This window comes from Microtus ochrogaster, unplaced genomic scaffold, assembly GCF_000317375.1.
Source record: "Microtus ochrogaster isolate Prairie Vole_2 unplaced genomic scaffold, MicOch1.0 UNK43, whole genome shotgun sequence".
Taxonomy (NCBI): domain Eukaryota; kingdom Metazoa; phylum Chordata; class Mammalia; order Rodentia; family Cricetidae; genus Microtus; species Microtus ochrogaster.
In genome coordinates, this window is record NW_004949141.1 from 941,123 (window position 1) to 965,443 (window position 24,321).

Here is a 24,321-nt window from a genome sequence, read left to right on the forward strand (position 1 = left end):
TAGTTCCCTTTACAAATTGAATTCTCTTGCTTTAGGGATATTTGTTATTAATCTCTCCCCCCAAAAAATTAACACAAACTCTTTGCAATGGTTCACTTTCTGCCCATAATTTGTCAATTTCATTATTAGTGAATGGTTCTACAATTTCTGCTGGGTCTATTCCTGCTAGTTGACAAAGTCTCAATTTTCCTTTTAGAAAAGTTTAACTCGGAGACCTTTTCCACATATGTTTTTAATTTTTTACTTGGTTTATGTGGGAGGGAAAAAGGTCCACTCTAAGATATCTTTCCTTTGCTTAAAATTCATATTGGGGAATGTTTGGAGGGTATTATGGCCAGAATGCAGAATTCAGTTAAGCTTTGGATCCACATGATCTTGCTGCGCCTTCTATAATTTCTCTTCAATAAAAGCCAATTTTCTCTCAACTTCAGATGATAATTTCCTGGGATTATTTAAGTCCTTATCACCATCAAAGGCTTTGTTTAAATTAACAAGTTCATCAGGTTTTATCTTTAATTGCTCTGGGAAGGAGTTTCCTCAATGATGGCAGGAAGTTATTGAACTGGATTTAGAATAGGGCCTGAAAGCAATCCCTCAAGGAGTTTTATAAAGGCAAAGATGGTCTTGAATGTCTCTTGTTGATCTACATTCACTAGCCCAATGTTTGCCTTTGCCACATCTTCTGCATAATCAAGAAGTGACAGACATTCTGCTTAGAATATGTTAAGAAAAAAATCATTATTTCTAGGATCACCCTGTTTATAATCCCATTTAAGGTGACAATGTTTGCCAACACTATAATAGTTAACATGTAAATTTTTCCTCAAAACTCTGAAAATCAACTCTCCTATCCATGTATCATCATGATAATGAGATTTAATGTAAGATGTAGCTCAGATCCATTCCTCCAAAGGTGCTAACCTTGCATTTAAAATCTTAATCATCCTTTTGCATTGAGAATTAGCAGTTTCAAAAGCCAAACATTCAATTACAATTTGTTTAGCTCCTAAACTTGGTTTTATTTTGTTTACTACTGTCAATCTTTGTAAGAAAGCTGCAAAGGTTTCTTTTGGACCCTGTATGACTTCAGTAAATGATTCAATTCATTTTCATACTTCTTCAATTCTGTCCCAAGAATTCAAAGCTTCTGCATGGAATAAAGCTAGGATGTGGCCATCATATAGAGATTGCCTTTTTATATTCCTTCACCAATAAGTTGATCTTGGGACATTCCCATACCTCTAGCTTTACACTGTTGTTCAATAGTATTAGCTTCTTCTCTGAACCAGGTACTCCATTGTAATTATAGACAAGGCTCTAAAATAGTTTCAACCAAATCTATCCAATCTTTGGGGGATAATTCTATTATAAATTGACCATGAGCTTAACATTTGCTTCACAAAAGGTCAATGCATGCCATATGAGACTAGTATTTCCTCAAACCTCTTTAAGTTTAACATTGACACAGGAGTTCATTGAGCTCTTACAGATTCTTTATCATTTGGAAATTGCTATAAAGTTACTGAATATATTAAGGTTTGTCATTTGAAGACATCAAAATGCCAATGTTTTAATTGTGGTAGAAGAGAACATCTGAGAATGTAAAGAAGGCATTCCTAGAAATAATGACTTCACTGGGAATGACAAAAATAGAAGATCTCAATCTTCTGGATTATGTAGAAGATGTGGCAAAGACCAACATTGGACCAATGAATGTGGATCAACAAAAGAAAAACAAGGCAATCAGCTTCCATTGGGAAACTCCTTGGATGGCCTCTAGCAGGCCCTCAAGTCAAACATGGTCCAGTCATTCCCAGTTACTGTGGAGGACATGTCTCACAAGAAAAATTTTAAAATCCAGTGCCTCCTGTGAAAAGCCATGCTGTTCTGGATGATGGAATAAACGTGGTGGGTGAATCAAAAATTCCAATAGAAAATAATAAATGTATATTTTCTCAGACTTCTATAAATGATCAAAGACAAAAGCTAACAATGCAAGTAAATAGCATTATAACTGAAGGACTACTGGATACAGGTACAGAGGTAACTATTATTACTCCAAAATTTTGGCATTCGATTTGACCTCTTCAAGAGACAGAAGTTCAATTCCTAGAAATTGGAACCTATCTCAAGTGAAACAAAGGATAAGATGGTTGAATTTATAGGGCCAGATTTTTCATTTTAAAATTGACATAAAACATAACTGCGTGTCAAGCTGACAAAGGGTAGGGTTATGATGGCGAATCTCGGTTATCTGTCTTACTACATCTGGAATCACCTAAATACTAAACAGCTGAGCATGCCTGTGAGGGGTTTCCTTGATTATATCATTTGAAGTGGGAAGAACCACCCTAAATCTGGCCACACCTTCCTGTCAGTCCATAGAAAAGTACATGGAAAAAGAAGCTTTTGCTTTTTGCTTTCTTGTCCTCATTCTCACTGGCTTGTTCACCTGTCCTACTGCTGAAGCATCTCTTCAGCTATCAGAGCCTACTTCTTCAGGATTCCAATGCAGACTGAAGACCAGCAGCTATCCAGGAATGCGTCAGGACTCTACCAACAGACTGGGACTGCTGAGACATCTAGTCACATAGAATAAAGAACTACCATATTCCTGTCCTTTCTGTCAACAGACAGCATTGTTGGACTATGCAGACAGATGCCTATAAGCCACTCTAATATTTAACACCCTGACTAATGGGCTGTGAGAAAAAAATAGTAATAAATACCTATAGAAATATATTTCTTTCTCTTATCTTTAGAGCTACAGGCAAGCACATTTACTAAAGTGAGGAACTGACTCATGTCTTATAGGACCCCACAGTCTCCAAGGGAGCCAAATATTTGTTAAAGGCAGGCACTTTCATTATCTGCAGTCTTCCTTTCATCTACCCAATGATTATTTTAGATAAATCCTTTCTCCTATAGAAATTAAGCAGATATGGGCACAAAAAGTTTTGGCAGAACTTGTGTCATTCTGTTGTGACCAGATGTACAGAAGAGATCACAGTAGCCCTACATGAGTTCCAGTTCTCATCTTGTTTTCTGATGAATGGATGAAGGAATAAAAAAAAGAGTCCAGTGCAAGTGATTGGTGGCAGATTTTATTTTCTATAAATTATGAAAATTAAAGAAAATTTCTTATGGTAACATGCCTATTGTTTAACTAAGGACTGGAACGATTGATGCTTTATTATTTTTATGTCTACAGACAGCTAATTCTTATTCTCTATTAATTCTGAAGCAAGAATCATGAAGAAAAAATAAGTTGCTTTCATGTAAAAAACCAAGCAATATGGGATATGTTGTTATTTTTGATAACTAAAAACATTTAAATGGGAAGGGAGGTAAGTATCAAGTCAGACACACATTCATCAAATCAATACAGAAGGTAAGAAAACCCAGTGAAATATTTTTCAATGAAAATATTAATGCTAAAATGGATTTCACTAGGCAAACATGGGTAGGACTAATTAAAATCAATTATTTTGGTTTGTAATTTCTAAATACCTGCCACTTGTACATTATGTTAATTCAATGTATCTCAAATATTCATTTGAATTGCTAAAATTTTCCTACAAAACCTAGAAAATACAATTAAATATCTTTCTTAATCTTTCATGAGATGAACAAAAATATTCATAATTGATATGCTGCTTCAATTTTTAATCACTAATCCCTCATTGATTTTAGTAGATGGTAACAAATAAGAGAAGCCTCCAAAGTGCTGGAAATAATAGATTTTTTTTTCTAAGCTTCACTATTCCGATTTCCTTTGGTTATAAATTAGATTCTCTGGTATCCCATTGACTGATGCCTTTGCCGGATTTTGTAGAAAGCCAGACCCACAACACAGAGGACGACCACGATGGCCCCGACCACAGGAAGCACAACTGTGTAGTCAGACAAACACTCATCCACTACAAGAGAAAACAAATACAACAGAGCAGGTAAGATTGGGTGATGATGTTACAGGAGGCTGCAGACAGGAATTTAAAATAAATAGATGAACTAAAAAATATATTTTATGAGTAGTACTTTATAATAATGGACTAAAACTCTATCGCATAAGTCAGTCCTGCCTCTGTCTGTGGTCCCCCTTTATCTATAATAAACCGTCTCTGCCATCAAACCTAAGAACAGTCATGTTCTCCTTTTTATTTCATTTTTTTCATTCAACTAAGTGAACTTGGTACCACAAAGTGCACGACTGTTGTGACAGACCTGGGCCATGTTGTTTGGGTAGAGGAATGTTGAAAAAAGTTGGTACTTTGTGCTATAAAATCCATTGATATTCAGAGATTAATGGGATGTTCTGGGAACTGGAAAGAGAATCAGAAAGCAATACAGACGACAGAAGCCTGGCTTGTGAAGTTTTGGATGGAAGCAAAACATCTCTTGGGAACATGACATGAAAATTTGAATTAAGAATTTGTAGTTCTGGTTAGCTGGAGATGAAAATTAATTGTGATTAACAAGAAAACAGGACCACTAAGGAGAAAACTTTTCTTTCCTGGGATAATCTGTAGTGGTCTAAAGAATCATCAGTGATAAAAAAAAAAGAGAGAGATAGAGAGACAAGTATCATTTAAGTAAAATGGTTTGGGAGTGTTTATTCAGGGTCAGCACACAAAATCTGTGATCGAGAGCAGGCCAAGGCTGTACCTTGTCCTGGAATACAAACTTGAAAACATAAAATAGTCTTCTAAGTGTCAAAGTTTTGGGGAATAACTAATATCTAATTTAATTAAGAATCACTCATTGATGTGGGACCCATCCCTAACACTATACAGTTAGTTAAGAACCTGAGACTAAGTAGATCATGTACCTAGGGGAAAACCAAATACTATTGTTCTGCTAAAGTAGTACAAAAATAAAATTACTACTAGCAACATTCTGTTATATTCATAGATAAAGGTCTTGCTCAGTCATCATCAGAGAAGCTTCTTCCTGCAGTAGATAGGAGAAAATAGAGAGACCCACAAGTGGAAAATATGGAGAGAAAGAATATGGAGGGGGAGAGAGAGAGAGAGACAGAGACAGAGACAGAGACAGAGAGAGAGAGACCTTGGAACTATGTAGAAAAAACGAAATGGAAAGGTAGTAAGTGCTACAGGGATGAATGATGCCAAGGACACAATGTCTTCTTGACAGAACAGGACTGATGCACACATAAACTCACAGAGACTGTGGCAGTATGCACAGGGCCTGCACAGGTCCAAGCCAAATGGGGTCACAGCACTGAGAGAAGAAGAGGACATATGCCTCCACAAGCCTCCTCCTCCAAGAAACTAGCTCCAATTGCTTGTGAAGGGAAAATCAGTTATCTCTAATGGAGTCTTACAAGGTATACAAACCACACTTAAAGGCAGGCCTCATACCCAGCAGTAGATGACCAATACAAAATAACTCAAAGGCATTTCAGAGGTGTTTTTTTTTGTTATTCTTTACCTTAAAGGTAGGTCTTTGTGTATATATAGCACACACTTTATGATTTTATGGTTTGTGGTTTTATAGATTTCTATGTGTGCAAATTTTTGTATCACTGCATCTATGAGTTTCTTGTGCTTTTTCTTTAACTCTTTTTCTTCTGTTTGTTTTTCGTTTTGTTTTGTTTTGCCCTGCTCCGGTGTATTTGTCTTTATTTAATCTGGTTTTATTTTATTATTACTATTTTAAATACCTGGTTGTTTTCTTATGAAAGAGAGAAAAGATATGGATTTGGGTAGGAGGGGAGGTGGAAATAAGTGTCTAGGAAGAGTTGGAGGAGGAGTAATCATAACCAAATTATAGTGTATAAGAACATATTTTCAATAGAAAATTAGAAACTAAAAAAAGTGTCTATGGATGATGTTTTTGAAGACATGAAGGAACCATAGACAGCAGCTTGGCATTGGCAACATAAGGTAAAGTCACTGTCTCTGAAGAGAGTCCAGCAAAGGCTGTTGATGAAGGTACATTCCAGTTGTTGTGCACACCTCAACATTTTAGAGATGCTTGGATGACCACCAAGGACAATAGCATCTGAGGAGTAGAGCCAGCCTGACCCAATGACACATTCTATGTGTGCTTTGTTACACACCCATCAGAGTGCAGAAGATGGTGTGATTAGGACATCTGACATTGATCTTCACACTATTCGACTTTTGTTTCTCTTTGATCTGATTGTGATTCTGCCCTGGCTCTTTTCTCCTGGACTAAGAAAGTATGTAACTTACTTTTTTTGGAGCCCACAATAAAGATATTTTAGAGTTTTTAGGAAATTTCAAATAGTTTCTCTAAAATTTCTAAAGACTAGGTTTTTTAGAGATGATTTGAACTTCTAAAAAAACACCGAATTCTTTAAAGACACTGAACTTTTAAGGTGCTTGAAATTTTTAAGCCTCTGGGACTTTGGAAAGTTGGGATCTTTCATCTCATTAGATACTGGAAAGTATTCAACAGAATCCAACACCCTTTTATGATAAAGGTCTCGGAGAGATCTGGGAAACATGGAACTTATCTAAACAAAATAAATGCAATATACATCAAGTCAACATTCAACACCAAATTAAATGAAGAGAAACAGAAGAAGTGACACTAATATCAGAAAAAAGACAAGGTTGTTCACTCCCTCCATATTGATTCATCATAGTACTTGAAGTTCTAGCTAGAGCAATAAGACAATAAAAGGAGATCAAAGAGACACAACTTGAAAAAGAAATAAAACTTTCTCTATTTTCAGATGATATGATAGTATATATAATTGACCCCAAAAATCCTATGAGGGAACTCCTACAACTGATAAACACTTTTGATAATGTGACAGGATACAAGATCTTCTCAAAAAAAAAAAAGTAGCCCTCCTATGTACAAATGATAACAGGCTGAGAAAGAAGTCAGAGAAATATCACTGTAGTGATATTTCATATGTTTATTAATAAATAAATATTGCCTTAAGTTCAGAGAGTAAAACAGTCTAACTGAACAGCCTTACAAACCGGGCAATGGGGACACACACCTTTAATACCAGAAGACACACTAATTTGCTGTAGGAACCAGGCAGTAGTGGTGCACACCTTTAATCCCAGCACTAGAGAAGACTATAAGATGGGAGGAGACATCTCTTACACACAGTCTCATTCTGAGATTTCTGAAGTCAGGATCACCATCGCAACTGAGGTAGAGGTAATAGCCAGTGGCCTGCTGATTTGCTTTTCTGGCCTTCATGTTGAATCCTAATTTCTGTCCCTTGGTTTTTATTAACCATGCTATACATTATCCCTTCCAATAGTCACAAATAACATAAAATATCTTGTAATACTAACAAAAGAAGTATAAAACCTGTATGAAAAGAACTTCAAGTCTTTGAAAAGAGAAATTGAATACAATATCAGAAAATGGAAAGATATCCCATCCTCTTGGATAGGTAGGACCAACATAATAAAAATGACATTCTTACAAAAATAATCTATAGATTCAGTGCAATTCCTATCAAAATCCCAAGACAATTCTTTACAGACCTTGAAAACAATGCTCAACTTCATATGGAAAAAATAAAAAACCCAGGATAGCCAAAACAATTCTGTACAATAAAGGAACTTCCAGAGGCATCATCATCCCTGACTTTAAGCTCTACTATAGAGCTATAGCAATTAAAACAGCCTGATATTGGTATCAAAACAGACAGGTAGACCAATGGAATCAAATCTAAGACCCTAATATTAGTCCACACACCTATAAACAACTGATTTTTGACCAAGAAGCTAAAATTATACAATGGAGAAAAGAAAGCTTCTTCAACAAATGATGCTGGCATATCTGGTTGTTAGCATGTAGAAGAATAAAGAGAGATCCATGTCTATCCCTATGCACAAAACTTAAGTCCAAATGGATCAAAGACCTCAACATAAATCCAGTTCCACTGAACCTCATAGAAGAGAAAGTAGAAAGTAGCCTTCAGTGCATGGGCACAGGAAACAATTTCCTAAATATAACATAAGCAGCACAAACACTGAGAGCAACAGTTAATAAAAGGGACCTCCTGAGACTGAGAAGCTTCTGTAAGGCAAAGGACATGGTCAATAAGACAATAAGGCAGTCTACAGAATGGGGAAAGATCTTCACCAACCCCACATTGGACAGAAGGTTGATCTCTAAAATATATAAAGACCTCAAGAAACTAGACATTAAAATAGCCAAATAATCCAATTTTAAAATGGAGTATAGTTCCAAATGGAAATTTTCGACAGAAGCATCTCAAATAGCCGAAAGATACTAAAGGAATTGCTCAACATCCTTAGCCATCCGGGAAATGCAAATCAAAAAAAAAAAACCTCTGAGATACCATCTTACAGCAATCAGAATGGCTAAAATCAAAAACACCGTTGACAGCTTATGCTAGAGAAGATGCCAAATAAGAGGAACACTCCTCCATTGCTGGTGGGAGGAGAAACTTGTACAGCCACTTTGGAAATCAGTGTGGCAGTTTCTCCAAAGAATGGGTATTATTCTACCTCAAGACCCAGTAATACCACTCTTTGGCAAATACCCAAAGGATGCACAATCATGTCACAAGGACATTGTTCAACCATATTCATAGCAGAATTATTTAAAATAGCCAGAACCTGGAAACAACTTAGATGCCCCTCAACCAAAGAATGGATAAAGAAAGTGTGGCAAATATACACAATGGAGTAATACTCAGTGGCAAATAAATTAATTAATTGATTAATTAATTAATTTAAAAAAAAACATGCCATCTTGAAATTTGCTTGCAAATAGATGGAACTAGAAAAAACATCCTGGGTGAAGTAACCCAGACCCAGAAAGACAAATACGATATGTACTCAGCAAAGGGTAACCAGCCTATAGTTCATGACTCCAGAGAAGCAATGTAACAAGGAGAACCCTAAAAGAGACATACATTGACCCCCTTAGAAAGGAAAATAGACAAATTCTCCTGAGAAAATTGGGAGCAGGTGGGGGGAGGGAGGGAAGACAGGGATGGGGAAGGTAGAAGGGGAAGGAGGAGGAGAACATGAGCGAATGAGAGCATTAAGATGGGGAAAGAACAGAGAGGGAGAGCAAGGAAAGAGATATCGTGTAGGGGCAGTAATGGGACTAGGGAGAAACCTGGCACTAGGGAAACTGCCAGAAATCCACAAGGATGACACCAACTAAGGCCCTAAGCAATAGTGGAGAGGGTGCTAAACTGGTGTTCCCCTGTAATCAGATTAATGACTACCGTAATTGTCATCATAGAACCTTTATCGAGCAACTAATAGAAGCATATACAGAGATTCACAGCTAAACTCTGGACTGGGGTTCTGGAGACCAGTCAGAAATGGGTTATATTTAATCAATTTCTTGGACTTAAGATGTTCCATGGGAACCCCAAAACAAGCCAGGCTATTGCCAAGGCTACTGTTGGTTGTGGTCGTTTGAATAGAATGGCCCCCATTGGCTCATACACTCGAATGCTTTGTCACCAAGAAGTGGTATTACTTGAAAGGATTAGAAGGGTTAGGAGGTGTGGCCTAATAGGGATAGATGTGGCTTATTGGAGGATGTATGTCATTAGCGTGGGCTCTGAGATTTCAAAAGCCCATACTTCTCTAGCACCATACCTGCTTGCCATCATTATCTTTGCTGTGATGATAATGAACTAAGCCTCTGAAACTGTAAGTAAACCCCAAGTTAAACACTTCCTTTATAAGAGATGCTTTGGTCACAGTGTCTCTTCACAACAATAAAAAAGTGACTACAATAGTGGCCTCCAAAAACTGAGATCCATAAAATCATAAAAAATGGAGTAGACAAAGCCCCAAATAGACATCTCTTGAAACCAAGTGAAACCTCCCATGCCAGGAATGGAATACCTAGAGCCTTCACCCCTACAGGTTAATATTTGTGGTACTGGAAGGTGTTCTACATGCTACCAAAGGAGAAAGGCAAACACTAACCCAGTTACACACCCTTCTGTCTACAAGCATGACCTGATTGCAAGATATGCTAGTGCAATGGTGGCACAAAACTTGTGGGAGTGAGCAAACACTATCTGATTTGAGTTAAGGCTATGAGAAGGATCCCATCCTCAGTGTTACTTGGGTGGCCAAGAACCTGAGATTAGATATCCCAGGAACCTAAGGAAAAACCACATGTTCTGCCAAAATAACATGACAATAAAATGACTTCTCATGGCTTTCTTCTATACCCAGTGATCCATGCCTTGCTTTGCCATCATCAGAAATGCTTCTTTCTGCTGCAGGTGGAAATGAATACAGAGATCGACAGCCAGACAATACGCAAAGAATGAAAAACCTGGGTAAACCTTGCCCTAAAAGAGATGCCGCCATCAAATCCCTCCCCTCGGGACTCAGGGAACTCTGCAAAAGAGGAAGCAGAAAGAATGGAAGAGTCATAAGGGATGGAGAGCACAGATGAACCAAGGCAGATCATTATAGCTGTGCATATGAACTTATGGAGACTGAGACAACACGCACAGGGACTGCAAGGGCCTGGACCATATGGTGTCCTAGAACTGAAAGGAGGAGTGGACATACTCCCATCCTTAAGCCAGAAACCATCTCCAGTCAAAAGCCACTTGCAAATAAAACTTAGATTTTTTTCCACTGGGGAAACAAACCACTCTTAAGGATAGGCTTGATGTCCAGGAGTAGATGGCCAACAGAAAATGAACTCAACATCTTTGGGGGTCCTTTGCTTCATTATATAAATTAGAAATTATTTATAACCTTACAGGTCCTTTGTGTATATATTACGGCTTCCATTGAAGGTTTTTATGGGATTCTTATGTATGTGTGTCTGTGTCTATATGTGTTTCTTGTGCCTTTTCTGTGGCTCTTTGTCTTGTTTGCTTTGTCATATTCTGATTTGTTTAATTTTGGTTTATCTTGTTGTATTGTGTCATTTCATAGTATATCATATTATAGTGTATTATTATTCCTTAAATGCCTATTTCTTTTTTAAAGAGAGAGGGAAAGGGTTTGGATCTGGAAGGGAGGAGTAAGGAAGTGAAACTGGGAGGATTAGAGGGAGAAGAAACCATAATCAGAATATATTGTACAAAAAAATCTATTTGCAACAAAATAAAAAAATTAATAAATCTAATGATGCTCAACATATTAATCTTTGTTTTTAGGTCTTAGAACTGTGAAAACATAAACTTCTGTTTCTTAAGGCATCCAGGCTGAGGCACTTTGCTATGTCATGCCTAGCAAAGCAATAACCCTAATACCTCATTCTTTAGTTTCAATGTAGTCTTATATTTTCTGCAGTGGTTCTACCAGTGGCCATGCACTTTGTTTTTGTTTTGCTCACACTTAAGCATGTCAATCCAAAAATTCAATTTTCTTGGATAATATGTGAGTGACTTATACTAGTTATCACCATTGTACTGGAACTCTGTCAATGAATTCCTTGAGGTTTCGGAATCTATTCGTTTTTAAATGGTCTGGGAACTAGCTATGGGCTCGAGTTATCCTGATGTTTGGTATGACTCACAGCTCACTTCCTTCCATCCCTATGTTTGCTCTTTCTATTTTCTATCCTTGGTTTGAAAAGGAAGACTATGCAGCAAACGACTCTTCCTTATTCCAGACAGAGGAGGCACCAACAGAATTCTGTCCACTTGTTGAAAGTTTTGTTGAGTGGGTGTATGTATAGTGAATGAGAAGAGGGAGACAGAGTTAGGAGCCTGCATCAGCTGACCCTCCACTCTGTACTGAAGAAATTAAGCAAAACTGTGAGAAATGAACACATCCAAGTATTGGTATGCTAGCTATTCAAATAAAGCCCCTACTCTTTACAGCTACCAGAAAGTTTGTTTAAGTTAACATGGAGAACAGTTTATGATGCTGGGGATAGATAACAGAAGTCTATCAGCTGAAAGAACTTGTTGAAGATGGTAGAAATGAAGATTACAATTTTACAAAACACCTTATTGCTCTATTCTTCGTGTTAAGTTCTGCCTCTTGTTCCCATTTGGTGCAGATACCACTTCCACAAAGTAGATTAAAGTCTAATATGGTTGTTCTTTAAGATGACTAGTTGCCCCACGGATCCACACCTCCCACTCTGGTCTGCAGAGCTTTAGAAGGACCCTTGACATTACGTAGCTGGAGCCTAAAGAAAAAGTGTTTGACAGAGGACAAATGAGGTCACGTCTCTCCAAGCCAAGTGTGTGCTATTACCTGAATCACTTAGGAGAAAGCCAGGCCCTCACATTTACTTTTTCATCAACACCTCCTGTTTCAGAAGGAAATGGGTGTTTCTGAGCACTCTGGGTATGTTTAGGAGCTCTTCAGGCTCTCTTGAGTCTTCCAGATGCTTCCCTCAGCCCCTCAAAAATGTGGAAAGAGCTAAGACACTTTCAGGAACAAGCGCATTTCATAAGTGAGCGGTAATCATGGAATAGTTGCCAAATTGCATGAACTTCCTGCTCAAAATAATGGGCGAAAATATGGAAAATATAGAAAATTTTCCTTCTTTGATCCACCCCTCACTATCAGCATTGTGTTAATCTTGTTCTCTTTGAGTGCTATGGTCCTTGCACATATATTTTTTAAATTCCATTCACAGAGTAGCTTTTTAAAAAAAACAGCTGTTTCTGGTAAAAAAAAAAATGTAGTGTTTACAGAATGACTTTTATTTTTCCAGTTGAGCATCATTTAAAATAATGAATTACAAAATCTAGGAATGAGGACTTGGAGCTAAAGCAGTGACTAAAAGAGAATTCTTTTGGTGACAGAACAGTAGGATGTGAAAGTTTAGTGAAAAGGGGAAGCAAAGAAAGAGTAAAGAAGCATTACTCTCTTGCCCAGGGTCTCTTTAATTGATGATGATTTTTTTTCCCTTTGATGATGTTTTCTTTCTCTTATATATCTGCCTGTGAGCAGTAGTAATGGTATCCAGACATGGGAAAAGTTTTATCCACCAGACCTTTTCTACTTCACAGAGGTTCTTCACAAGTAAACAAGCAAGTATATACCTTATGCTCAAGCCACATGATTAGTGTTAGAGATTTTTCAAATTTTCATGGTGAATTTGCAAAGAAATAAATATTTCCTAGACGTCAGACCCTCTAAGACCAGCTTTCCATAGCTTAGCTGTAGTGCTGCCTACTTACATGAACCCTATGGCAACGGCACCAAACAGAAGCAGAAACTCAAAGACTGGAGAAAACATTCAAAGACACAGGATCCAACACAAACAACACCTGAATTCTTTATTTGCCTAATGAGAAGACTTTTTTTTTCTAGACACATTTTTAGTTTTAGAAAGGAGCCCAAAGTAAAATTCATATCAGAACTTCACACAGAGCCTCTATTCACAATGCTTGAAAAGTAATTTACAATGTTTTTTGAGTTCCTCTAGGAAAATTATTTTAGGTGGTTTATGATCTTTCTGGTCAGATGTAGAATTCCTAATAACACTGTTCTCAGACATGAAAAACGGTTGTGATTTGAATAAGAATGGCTCCCATGGGCTCATATATTTGAATGTTTAGTCATTGGTTCATGGCTCTGTTTGAGAAGGATTAAAAGGATTAGAGATGGGGCCTTACTGGAGAAGATATGCCTTATTGGGGTGGGTGTGGCCTTAGTGGAGAAAGTACATCACTGAGGGTAGTCTTTGAGGCTTCAAAAGCCCATGGGAGTTCCAAGTTCTCTCTCTTTCTCTCTTGGCTGCCTATGGATCAGGTTGTAAAGCTCTCAGTTCGAGGGCCATGCCTACTGTGTGCCTCCATACTCCACATTACGATGATAATGGACTAATGCCTTCTTTTATGAGTTGTTGTGGTCTGGTGTCTCTTCACAACAGAACAATGACTAAGACAAGAGCTTTTCTAAAAAGTGACTTGCCTTGCGCTAGTGCTAGTTTTTACCCCTTGAAGTACCAGGCAAGTTCTATGTAGTAGTTCAAAAGCAAAGAAAAAGTCAGGTATGAACTAAACTGGCTATGAAGAAATGTCCAATGAAATGCCTTATATTCCAGAAAAAAGGTACCCCAACAGAATTTATTTCTTTCTTGAATGTGGAAAAATACATCCTGTTTTATCCTCTCTGCAGGTGTGAAGAATCTATTATGAAATTTTAAAGAAAAAAAAATCTCTTAGTGAAGATGTTTAAAGTGTTCTCTAAACATGCTGGAGTTATTTAGCCTTTAACAGCATTTACAAGAGGTGCCCACAGTGCCCTCCCTTTGTGTGTGTGTGTGTGTGTGTGTGTGTGTGTGTGTGTGTGTGTGCGCGCGCGCTCGTGCGTGTGTGTTTAAATGAGTGAGAATGTTACAGCAGTTAAGAGTCATCCTACTAAAGTAAGGTAGTGGGCATGCGTTTAGTTTTGTGTGTGTGTGTGTGTGTGTGTGTGTGTGTGTGTGTGTGTATGTGTGTGTGTGCCATATCTATACCATATTTATATCATATATGACATATATACTATATACTAACACAACTCTTAGAGCTTCACAGGGTTATTATATTATAATAAGTCATGTGCTCTGGTCTCTTAGCAGCTTCAGAATGAACATACCTTGGAACCAAGCCTGGGTTTCTAAGGGCTGCTTGTGATTTAAGGATGGTTAACTCACCATTTCCAAAGCCGTCTCCTTCAAAATCAAAGGCTTGGAGACGGATGTTCATTGTTTTCATTTGAAGCTGGGCTGACAGTTGGATGCTCTGCTCACTCACACACTTGAAGGAGTGCCCAACTACTGTCTCAAACAGCATCATAGTATGTTTCATGCCCTGATAAGTCTTCTCTGAGGAAAAAAAATAAAATGTGATATATTCAAGAATCCTGACACTATCAATTGAGTCTCAGGTGCTACTGGCCTGCTAATATATTGCTATATGTTAGTCACTTTCCTTCGGGTGGTGTGCCCTTGGAGTTCTGCCATCTTTGTTTCATGAAAACAACATTCTAGATACGCAAGCTTTTTCTGTAGCCCTGGTTGGAATTTATGTGAAGTGTTGGCAACAGTGAACTGAGTACTTTTCCTCTGGATTCCTTCACATTGTTGGGGGCAGAGCTGTCACTTCCTGAGGCTATAGAGAGTTTCCTAAAAACTTTAGAAAGAGGAGTAAGATTGTTTTAACACATATAGTGCATGAGAGTGAGTAAGAACAAACACAGACAAGTCCACAAATGGAGCATCTGTGTACCGTGAGACTCGATCAGCCCATGAGGGAAGCTGCACCCATCCTTGGAAATGTATCCCACTCCTTCTGTTTGCTGTCCAGGAAAGGGACCTGATCATTACGTCAGTATACCCTTTCCAAAAAGGTTGTTAAGGCCGATGGGGCTAAGCATATGACAAACTTCAATTGCTCCAGTCGGCACTCACCAAGCACTCTTCTAATCATAAATGACAAAAATATTTCATGGGCCAGAGTGCCAAAGCATCTTGTCTGTTTGCCAGCTACAGTAAGGAATAATCTCACAAAAATTAACAAGTTGGGGAAAAAAATGAAGTTAACAAGCTGTCCTGAGACAATGTACCAAATTATCTGCTTATACTATACTGCTGCATCATGGGATGTATATCTGTAGCTTTCTTTATATATGACCTGCCTATCCATATATCATCTGTCTGTCTATCCTGGGTACCCTATTGCTGCCATCCACATTAACATTAGCCGGCCATCAGTACTGTAGTGATAATGAATTATGTTACTAATACTAGCACCAGCACCACACTGACATGAAAACCATCATTACAGTATCTACTGTTCCACATGCTAATAATGCTGAGCCCTTGATCATATGAACCTAGAATTGTTTCCCCATCTGTTAGCCTCAACGCTAATTTCTACTCTAATATTTCTTTCCCACATTCCTTGAGAGTTGACCACCCTCCCACTGGCTAAAACTGGTCCATCCCTAGTGATAACATTAAGCAATTTCTAATGGCACTCATAATACTTATTCTCTAACTTAGATGAGGCACGTGTAAGTTAACACATCTGAAAATCAGTTGTAACATTTTTATTTACATTTAACCAGCATAACTGACAAAATTCTCTTGAGTAACTACATAAAATATAACAAATGGTTTAAATAGACTTTGCCAACATGGTTTCATTTCTTAGCAAATTTCATTAGTGAGAGATCATTAATTAATAATGTTTAGACCAATCAAATGATACCACTTTGAAAAGAAGAAAAAAAATCCGAAGCCAGTAACTGGCATAGTAGAGTAGCTCTATACAAATGTGTATCTAAGGCTAGACTTTCTGGAGAAGTAGCTGAGGCCCTCTGCAGATTTGTTAGATTTATTTAGAAGCATTATCTCTCTAAATGTGAACATTGTAAAACTTTTTAAACATGCTCCACTATGGGTAATTTTCCATGAGAGAACTAAAGGGAACTTTTGTAAGTGCAAATTTGATACCCCATTTCTTTAGCCCAAATCCGCTCATGATATATTTATATACTTTAGAATAAAATCTCAAGTCATTAGCTTACCTGCCCTGGGCTGTACATCCCTGGGACCTCATCTGCTGTACATTCACTCTCTAGGGCACATTAGTATCCTGCTATTCCTAAGCTGCTGTGGTGGTTTGACTAAGAATGTCCCCTACAAGCTCAGATAAATGGAATATTTTGTCTTTAGTTGGTATCACTGCTTGTGGGTGTGGCCTTGGGAAAAGTACATCACTCTGGTTGGTCTTAGAGTTTTCAAAAGTTTTCAAAACTTCTGAATGTTCAGAAACTCTCTCTCTCTCTCTCTCTCTCTCTCTCTCTCTCTCTCTCTCTCTCTCTCTCCTCTCATTTTTCTGCCTTGGCTTACAGATTAAGATGTAAGTTCTCTGTTTTTCTGTTTCTTGCCCCATGCGCCAGTCACCGTGCCTAAGTGCTGCCCTGCTTTTTTGCCATGTTGCTGATGCTAATGAACTCTTATGTCTTTGGAAAAATTAGCCAAATAAATCCTTCCTTCTTTAAGTTACCTTAGCCATAAAGCTTCACTGCAGCAGTGGAAAAGTAATGAATACAGCTACCTTAGCAAGCTCACTCCTGAAAACTCAGGCCTCTTTCACGATTGTCATCTGGAAAAGCTGCCTCAAACCAGGCATCCACATATGGAGATAATGGAGAGACTGTGATCAAACCTCATATCTTTTAAAGAAGTGTTTCTTCTCTGGAGGCTTCCCAAAGGGCACACAAAATAGTTCTCCATCCTCTGACATTATGGTTTGGGTTTCTCTCTAGGATTCATTGCCACATAAGAATGTAGTTTAACATAGCTCTGTATGGTACACTTCCTTCTGGAATGCAAGCTTCACTCTGACAGAATCTTATCAGTTTGGATAATTATGACTCCTTGGTGCCTAACACAGACATAGCATGGTACCTAGCTATCTCATATTTTTGTAGACTAATATGCAATTCAGAGTATGGAATAAATTGCACTCCAACAACAAATCAGTTTAAAGGATACTGAACTTGCAATTTCCAAAAATAAGTCGCCAATATAACCTAGACCACCATCCTCCATGATCAGATAACTTGAGGTACATATATGTTGTGAATTCTCCCAAAGCTTTATTTTATTATAGACTATTTTCTTGTTGTTTAAGAAAAAAAAACAGCATCGAAGTGTATCGGCATCAATGACATAAGCAAAGCAGAAAACGGTGATATGATCATTGCTGTCTTACCTGTATTTGAGATAGTCAAATAGGCTCCTACTTCACTGACATAATATGATGTTTCTTCCTGTAAAACAGCAGTGTGTTAAACTTTGGAGAATCTCCTTTTTAATATCTATAATCTTGGCTATTAAGTCCTTGATATGAGGGCTAGAGCATATATTTGTGCTAGTCATAATTATATTTGAAAAATTCAACAAAAGTCAACATATTACACAATAAATGAAAATAGGTAATGAATGATTCCTGGATCTAGGTTTCTCTATTTCTTATTTGTTGGTAGAGCCTGAAACTAAAATTCCACCGGAAGAATTTCAGTGTTTTCAAGTTTCCAAAATGCAAACAGGCAAATAGGCAAAATGAAAGGCAATAGGAATGGTTAATGAGGATGAAGGGGGTTAACTTAGACTACCTATGCTCAAGAATACATTGGGTGGAATTTGAGGGTTTCATCAATCCTCTGGAGAAAATAAAACAAACAAAATTTTATATGCATTTCCCTGGGTAGAATGTCATTCGGTCTAGAGAGTTTAATAGATTCGTGTTTTCAGATTAAATTGACCACCAAAAATGAGAAGACTACAATTTCCTGGAATCCACATCTTAGTCCCACATTTTATGTGGGGGTTTTCATTTTGAGGGAAAAAAAAAACACAATATCCCTACAATCCTTTGAAAGACTGGAGGCACAGAATGCTCAAGCAAATTTAATTTGGGAATGAAGGAGTCAATTTAAAATTAAACTTGTGTATCTGTTTGGTGATGAGAATTAAATCCAGGGTCTCATGTATAATAAGTGTGTACTCTACCACTGAGCTAAGTTATTAAGCCCTTTCTATTTTTCAAAGTTAGTGATTCATATTGCTAGTACCAGAAAGGGGTAACAATAATGATAGTATAACCAAAATCAGAATATAAAATAAAATTACTTTCAAAAGTTTCACATTTATACATGAAATAAATTAAATAATTATAAATACATTGTAGTTCATATTCCTGTTTGCTAAACCCAAACCAAAATGAACTTGTCTTTAACATCCCCTCCATGTCAGACATTGTACAAGGCAGAAGTACTCCATCTCATCAGTCTTAGAGGCAAATAGAACCACACACTTGGGCCATCTATATACTTTAGGGGAAAGTATATGTGGCCCAAGTCCTGTCTAGGTTGCTTGTATGTGATATCTATTCATATTATTCTTTACCTGGGATTTATTTCAGCATAAAAGAGACCTTTACTTCTGCATTCGTAGCCCAGGCTATAAGACCCCTGGCCTGAGCTGGCTGTAGTGGAACACACCTTTAATCCCAGCATTTCAGAAGCAGAGGAGAGCAGATCTCTATGAATTTGAGGCCAATATGATCAACATAGTGAGTTCCAGGCCAGTCGGGGCTACATAGTAAGAGTCTATCTCAACCCCTTCTAAAATAAAGAATTCTACTATACAGCAAAAGTAAAAAGAGGAACTGTTGAAGGGTTTTAAGTTTGGGAATATGGTGGATGCTGTGTTTATAAAAGTCACAGTAACTTGTCTCATAATTTCCATTTTACAGATTAAGAAATATCCCCCAAGTATATGCACATGCAGTTGGTACGGACTCCATAGTGGCATAAGTTCCTTCTGGACAGTGGCATGACCACGTTTATTTGTTTGGCCTTCCCCCCAGATATCTGTCCATGGTAATTAATTCAATATAATAGGCAGCAGTTGAATATTCACCGTGTTGTCTGCAATGCATATGCTCTTATAGAAATGATCCCTTTTCTCATTTTTAAGTAATAAAGTAGAAGTTAAACAGATTAAGGTTGCCTGCTTACTGCCACAAAGCTCATCAGTGACAGAGTCAAATTTACAGCTGACTCTGCCCTTAACGCCCAAGCCTTTTCCACTCCACTTGATGTCTCTATTTCCTGTTAGGAAAACTCAGAGCCTTTCTAGTCTCTGGGGATTAGAAAGAACCCATTTTGGTATTTGATGTTGGTTTTTAGAATAACCCCATTTATCTGGTGTCCATTGGGAATTTCCAGAAATCTTTTCATCCCTGATACTTCCTCCTTGAGTAATCTGCAAAGGGCACTGGTAACTAGACCCCCAATAAAGCTAAGGCTCTCCTGAGAGGAACTGAAATCCTTCTTGTACTTTTCAGAGGAGACTGAAGAAGAAGGCAAACACGATGTCAACACTTCCTTCCTCTCCCTCTCAAGCTCCTTATTCTTATCTGAAAAGGTTTCAAGAGATTTTTGTGTACTTCTGCCAGGTCTAGCTTGAAATTTAGAGCTGAAGTACTGGCACTAGAACGAGGAGAGATCAAGCCATGCGAGAGCCCGTCAATGGGATGAAATTCATGCTCACCTTAATAAATGTGACATTCACTGATCCACCTTGGAAATCCAAGAAAAGGTTGGACTTTTGGGAGCCACATTTCCCAGATGCGTGGGTTAGGCTGGGGTCAATGTTGAAGTGTCTCTGAGTTGCAAAATCCTAAACCAAATAAGATAGATAGATCCATTCAGTAAGAGAGCAGGGGAAAAAAACCTCAAGCCAAGTCAGAGACCCAGAAGTTCAAGCTACTAAATGAGTAATAAATAAATGAATATTCATTTGAGACCCACACATTCCCCTGGTGGATGGCACCCTCTTACTTCCAAGCATGAGCTTAAAAGATTTCTTAGAAGAAATTCTCCCATGATAGGGACATCTAATGAGTAACTCATAGGAGGTAAATTGTATGGAATTCAGTTTTTGTTCAGTTCAATGTATTGAAAAGTGATAGAGGGGGGAGTTTGTATTCTAAAGTACTTCGGCCTCAAATACAGACATGTGAGTTTTCTCTGGATAAAAAGAAAATAATTTATGATGGTTCCTTCGTAAGTAAAATGTTTTGTATAACCTCTTTCCCTAATGTTCTTGTTAACTTGGATTTTTGTATTGATGTCTCAGTGGACTGGAACCATGGAGAATATCAGATTCCAACATTTCATGTCAGAAAGGAATTGAGGCTGGGAAGACATGCAGAGGGACAAGGCCAGGCTGTGATTGTCATTCAGCTTCCCTAATATTAGCAATGCTGGCTCCAAGTAAGAAGTATCCATACTGAAGTTCTCTTTGCCTTCTCTATTTTACTCTTCTTTTGGAACACATTCCTTTATGATAGAGAACACTGGAAAGATGAACCCACAGCTAGGTACCTGTCTCACCTAAAGAAGTGGAAGTGATATAGAGAACTGCTCTTCTCTGCCTTGTAAAAGCTGCACTTCAAGGGGTGTGCCACCACTACCCAGCAAGAACTGCTCATTCTCAAGAAAACAGCTCCAGTCAGACTTTGAAGATAGCGTTATCTTCCTATGACCTCAACTTACCAAATCCTTTTCTTGAACAATCAGCGTTAGTCCCATCTCTGCTTTGATACAGAGCCTGCTTCCATTTAGGACTTCATACGTTCCAATTTTAGCTGGTGACAACTGGGTTGCAAGAGTGGGCCCAGGAACTACGGGGGCAGTGGAGATTGATGAGCTGTCCTTGTGTGTAGGTACTGATGTTCCTGAGACGTAGGTGAGTGGAGTTGGCTTCTCGTTGGTTGTGCTTTTGTGTGAAGCTGTGAAAAATGTTTGGGGGAGGGTAGTCTGACCACCAAGCTGTGTAGTTCTCCCAGTTATATGGTTGACAGTAGATATACTAGCTCCAGTTGTATGAATTGGTAAATGTGCAATTGATCTAGGGCCAATGGTACCTTCCGTAGATGAAGCAGTCACGATTGAGTTACTAGATCTGACTAAGGTGTCATTAACTGGGCTGCTGGGTATAAGACCTTTTGTGGTTACTGGAATTACTGCTTTGATTGTTCTGTGAGCTGTATTTTCAGAGGTGGAGGTTTCAGCAGCTAATTGAATGTGATCATCCCTTGATCTTGCTACTAATGTTACGTGACGTGTTTCATTAGTCAGCTGTAGGAGAGGTTTTGCTGTGGTTTGTTTTGTTGCTGTTGAAGTATATTGAAGATACCCTCTGATTTTTGGAAGGTCTTTTTCTCTTATTTGATGGCCATGTAAAATTACTGCAAATTAAGAAAGCAAAAATGTTATAAGCACTGGACAAATGCTTACAAGGTCCCTCCTCCATTCCCATTTTAATGCCTCACGTTCAGAAGCAGTTGACCAACATATCATGCAATGCACAAATTTTTACTGTGCCTATATTTGGTTACAGTTTGGAGAGGTTATTGTTGTTTTTATTGTTTAGCTTTTCTTTTGGGGTGTGGTTTTATTTTGTTTACTTGTTTTGTGCACTGTTGTATTGGGGTTTTGTTTGTGTTTTAAGAAAAAACTTAAAGTTGTGTAGGTAAGGTGGGGAGATGATCTGGAATAACTTTGGAGAGGGGATGACTATGATCAAAATATAATTAAATTTAAAAATTGTTTTAAATAATAAAAACAGTGATGGCACCCAATCTCAAAAAGAAAAAGCATCTATCCCTCATGTAAGGACTAGCCAATAATGTATACACTTAAGCAAACAAATGTATGTGTGCGTTCAGTATAACACTGAGAAAAAAAGGACATGAAACGGTAGTTAAAAAGGCAAACTTTTATTAATGTGTCCACAAAACAAAAGATGGGAAGGTGCTGCCTCCAAAACTCAGCCTCTTCTTCCTCAGCAATGAAACCTTGACTGTAAGCTGAGCCTGAGTTTTGTGGAGTAAAGAACCCTTCATCCTACTTTCTCTTCTAGCTGGGTGGGAGTATGTTCATAGGCAGAAATTTTTGCTTTTTATATTAGCTTAAAATAATAAGTTGTGGAGGTTTTTTTCATGGTGCTAGTGACTGGATCCAATGCTAAGCCAATACTATCATTGCCCTCGATCCCCAAATCAAGTCACTTTATTTATGTATTTCTGAGAACATGAAAATATAATCCTGAAAGAATGCCACAAAGAAAACTACGTGTGTTAAGGCAGCTGCCATGAAGCTTCACGTAGCTTCCATAGCATCCGTGCAACATCTAAAGCCCCTGTATCCTCCACTAGAGCATTTCAGCAGTGCAGTGTAGTCTGTGTCGGTGGTCTAAATTCCATGGTTCTGGACGGAACTGGAAATTAGTTGGTACAGCAGAACAGAACAACAACCCAATAGAACTCAATATCTTGGGTATAAAATACTCAGGGGAGAGTAGGCACTTAAGACAGCCAGTAATTATTCTAAGCTTGGCCTCCCAGGCAACCTTTCTGAGTTGGTTGTACAATAACAATATTTTAGTAACCTTTTGTTTGCCTGAATTTACACTTTCTGAATTGCTGTGACTGGTCAGATGTATTTTTGAGTGTCACGGTTTATGTAAACAGCAGTCACATTTTTAAAAAAAATAGGGAATGTAGTATGTGACTAGATAACAGCTCAGCCCTGGTTCAGTTATCCTAGATTAAGGTGATTTTTATAAACTCACATTGATCTATAATATCCAAACTAATGTGGGTGTCTAAGACAATGTCTTCTGGTGTTGAGACCCATTCTAGTTCACAGAAATTCTACTCAAATCATAAAGGCCCTTGGGAAAAAGAGAAGGTGGTCCCTGCCTGTACACACTAACTGCTTTTAAATGTCATCACAATAAATACCTGAAGGAACAGAAACCATATCTATAGCCCTTCCTGCCTCACTTTAGGTCCAGGGCACAGACAAGCATTTGGATTTAAAATAACTAGATAAAGCACGGCCACCACAGAAAATGGGCTATGTCACTCACCATCCAGGGACAGGAAGAGCATGGCCAAGGCAGAGAGCTGCCCAGGCATGGCAGGCGAGCTTGGCCGAGCACAGAGGAACCTTCTGAACTGCAGGAATGGAGTCGGTTTCAGAGCAGTGCACAGAGCAGTAGGAACATCAAACTCCCAGTCCTTTGTCCACTTGTGGCAGAGACGCTGACCTCACTCACATGAAGAGAAGTAGCTAAGGATCATGCTGCATGGTGAGGGAAACCGCAGGCAGCTCACAGTGGCAAAGTAAACACTTGCCTCTTCCTGGAGTGTTTGTGGGAGGTGAAGGTATAGGTGGGGACCGGCGAGGGTGAAGGGCGGCAGAAATCATTTCTCCGAAAAAGGTGGCAGATCTGTGGCAGCTCCTTGCCTAAGACTTTGCTCTCCTCTTTATGTAAGGCCTTGAGGCTATTCCTGTAAGCCCTTGTCAGCCAGTTCTTCAGGCACAAGGTTGAGCAACATTTCTAGAACGCTGTCTCTGAGTATGATGCATGCCAGTGTGGTGTTCATAGCTGCCTCACTTGGAACCTTGTGGGAACTAAGGACATGGGGAGTTGAATCTGGCTCAGGCCGTTCACCAGATGAATTACTCTGGTTACTTTTTGTTGCGTGTATACTGATATGAAAAGATAGAAAAACACATTGATATTAGGATCTGTTGGATAACAAATTTATACATGGGTTTGATGATAGCTAACTGCCAGGTATTTCTGCTATGCTTGGGTTCTTTATTCCAATCTTGATTTTTAATATTAAATCAGATCACTCACACTGCCATGCCTCATAGAGAGACAGAGAGAGAGAGAGACAGAGACAGAGAACTACAGAATACCTATGAAAAGCTAAGAGGTCACAACAGAATTAAAAAATTTTTGGAAATGATTTTCTTCCTATTTTAATCTGTTCTATATATGTAT

General features: G+C 38.3%; 1 protein-coding gene across 1 annotated transcript; it reads right to left on the reverse strand.

The window, feature by feature from the left end:
• Positions 1 to 3,786: 3,786 nt before the first annotated feature.
• On the reverse strand, positions 3,787 to 23,443 carry Lamp3 (lysosomal associated membrane protein 3). Its single transcript, XM_005368927.1, has 6 exons — positions 23,395 to 23,443; positions 21,015 to 21,709; positions 20,008 to 20,136; positions 17,663 to 17,720; positions 14,593 to 14,763; positions 3,787 to 3,920 (listed from the first exon to the last, which is right to left on the reverse strand). Exons 1-6 carry the CDS (start codon positions 23,441 to 23,443, stop codon positions 3,787 to 3,789), a joined length of 1,236 nt encoding a protein of 411 aa, XP_005368984.1.
• Between the last annotated feature and the right edge of the window lie 878 nt (positions 23,444 to 24,321).

Bases quoted from the DNA above. Each gene is read 5' to 3' on its own strand.
- Lamp3 (XM_005368927.1), bottom strand. From the start codon at position 23,443: ATGCCTGGGCAGCTCTCTGCCTTGGCCATGCTCTTCCTGTCCCTGGAT. The intron at 21,710-23,394 runs GTGAGTGACATA...CTTAATTTGCAG, and splicing joins GCTCTTCCTGTCCCTGGATG to TAATTTTACATGGCCATCAA. The intron at 20,137-21,014 runs GTAAGTTGAGGT...TATTTGGTTTAG, and splicing joins TTGTTCAAGAAAAGGATTTG to GATTTTGCAACTCAGAGACA.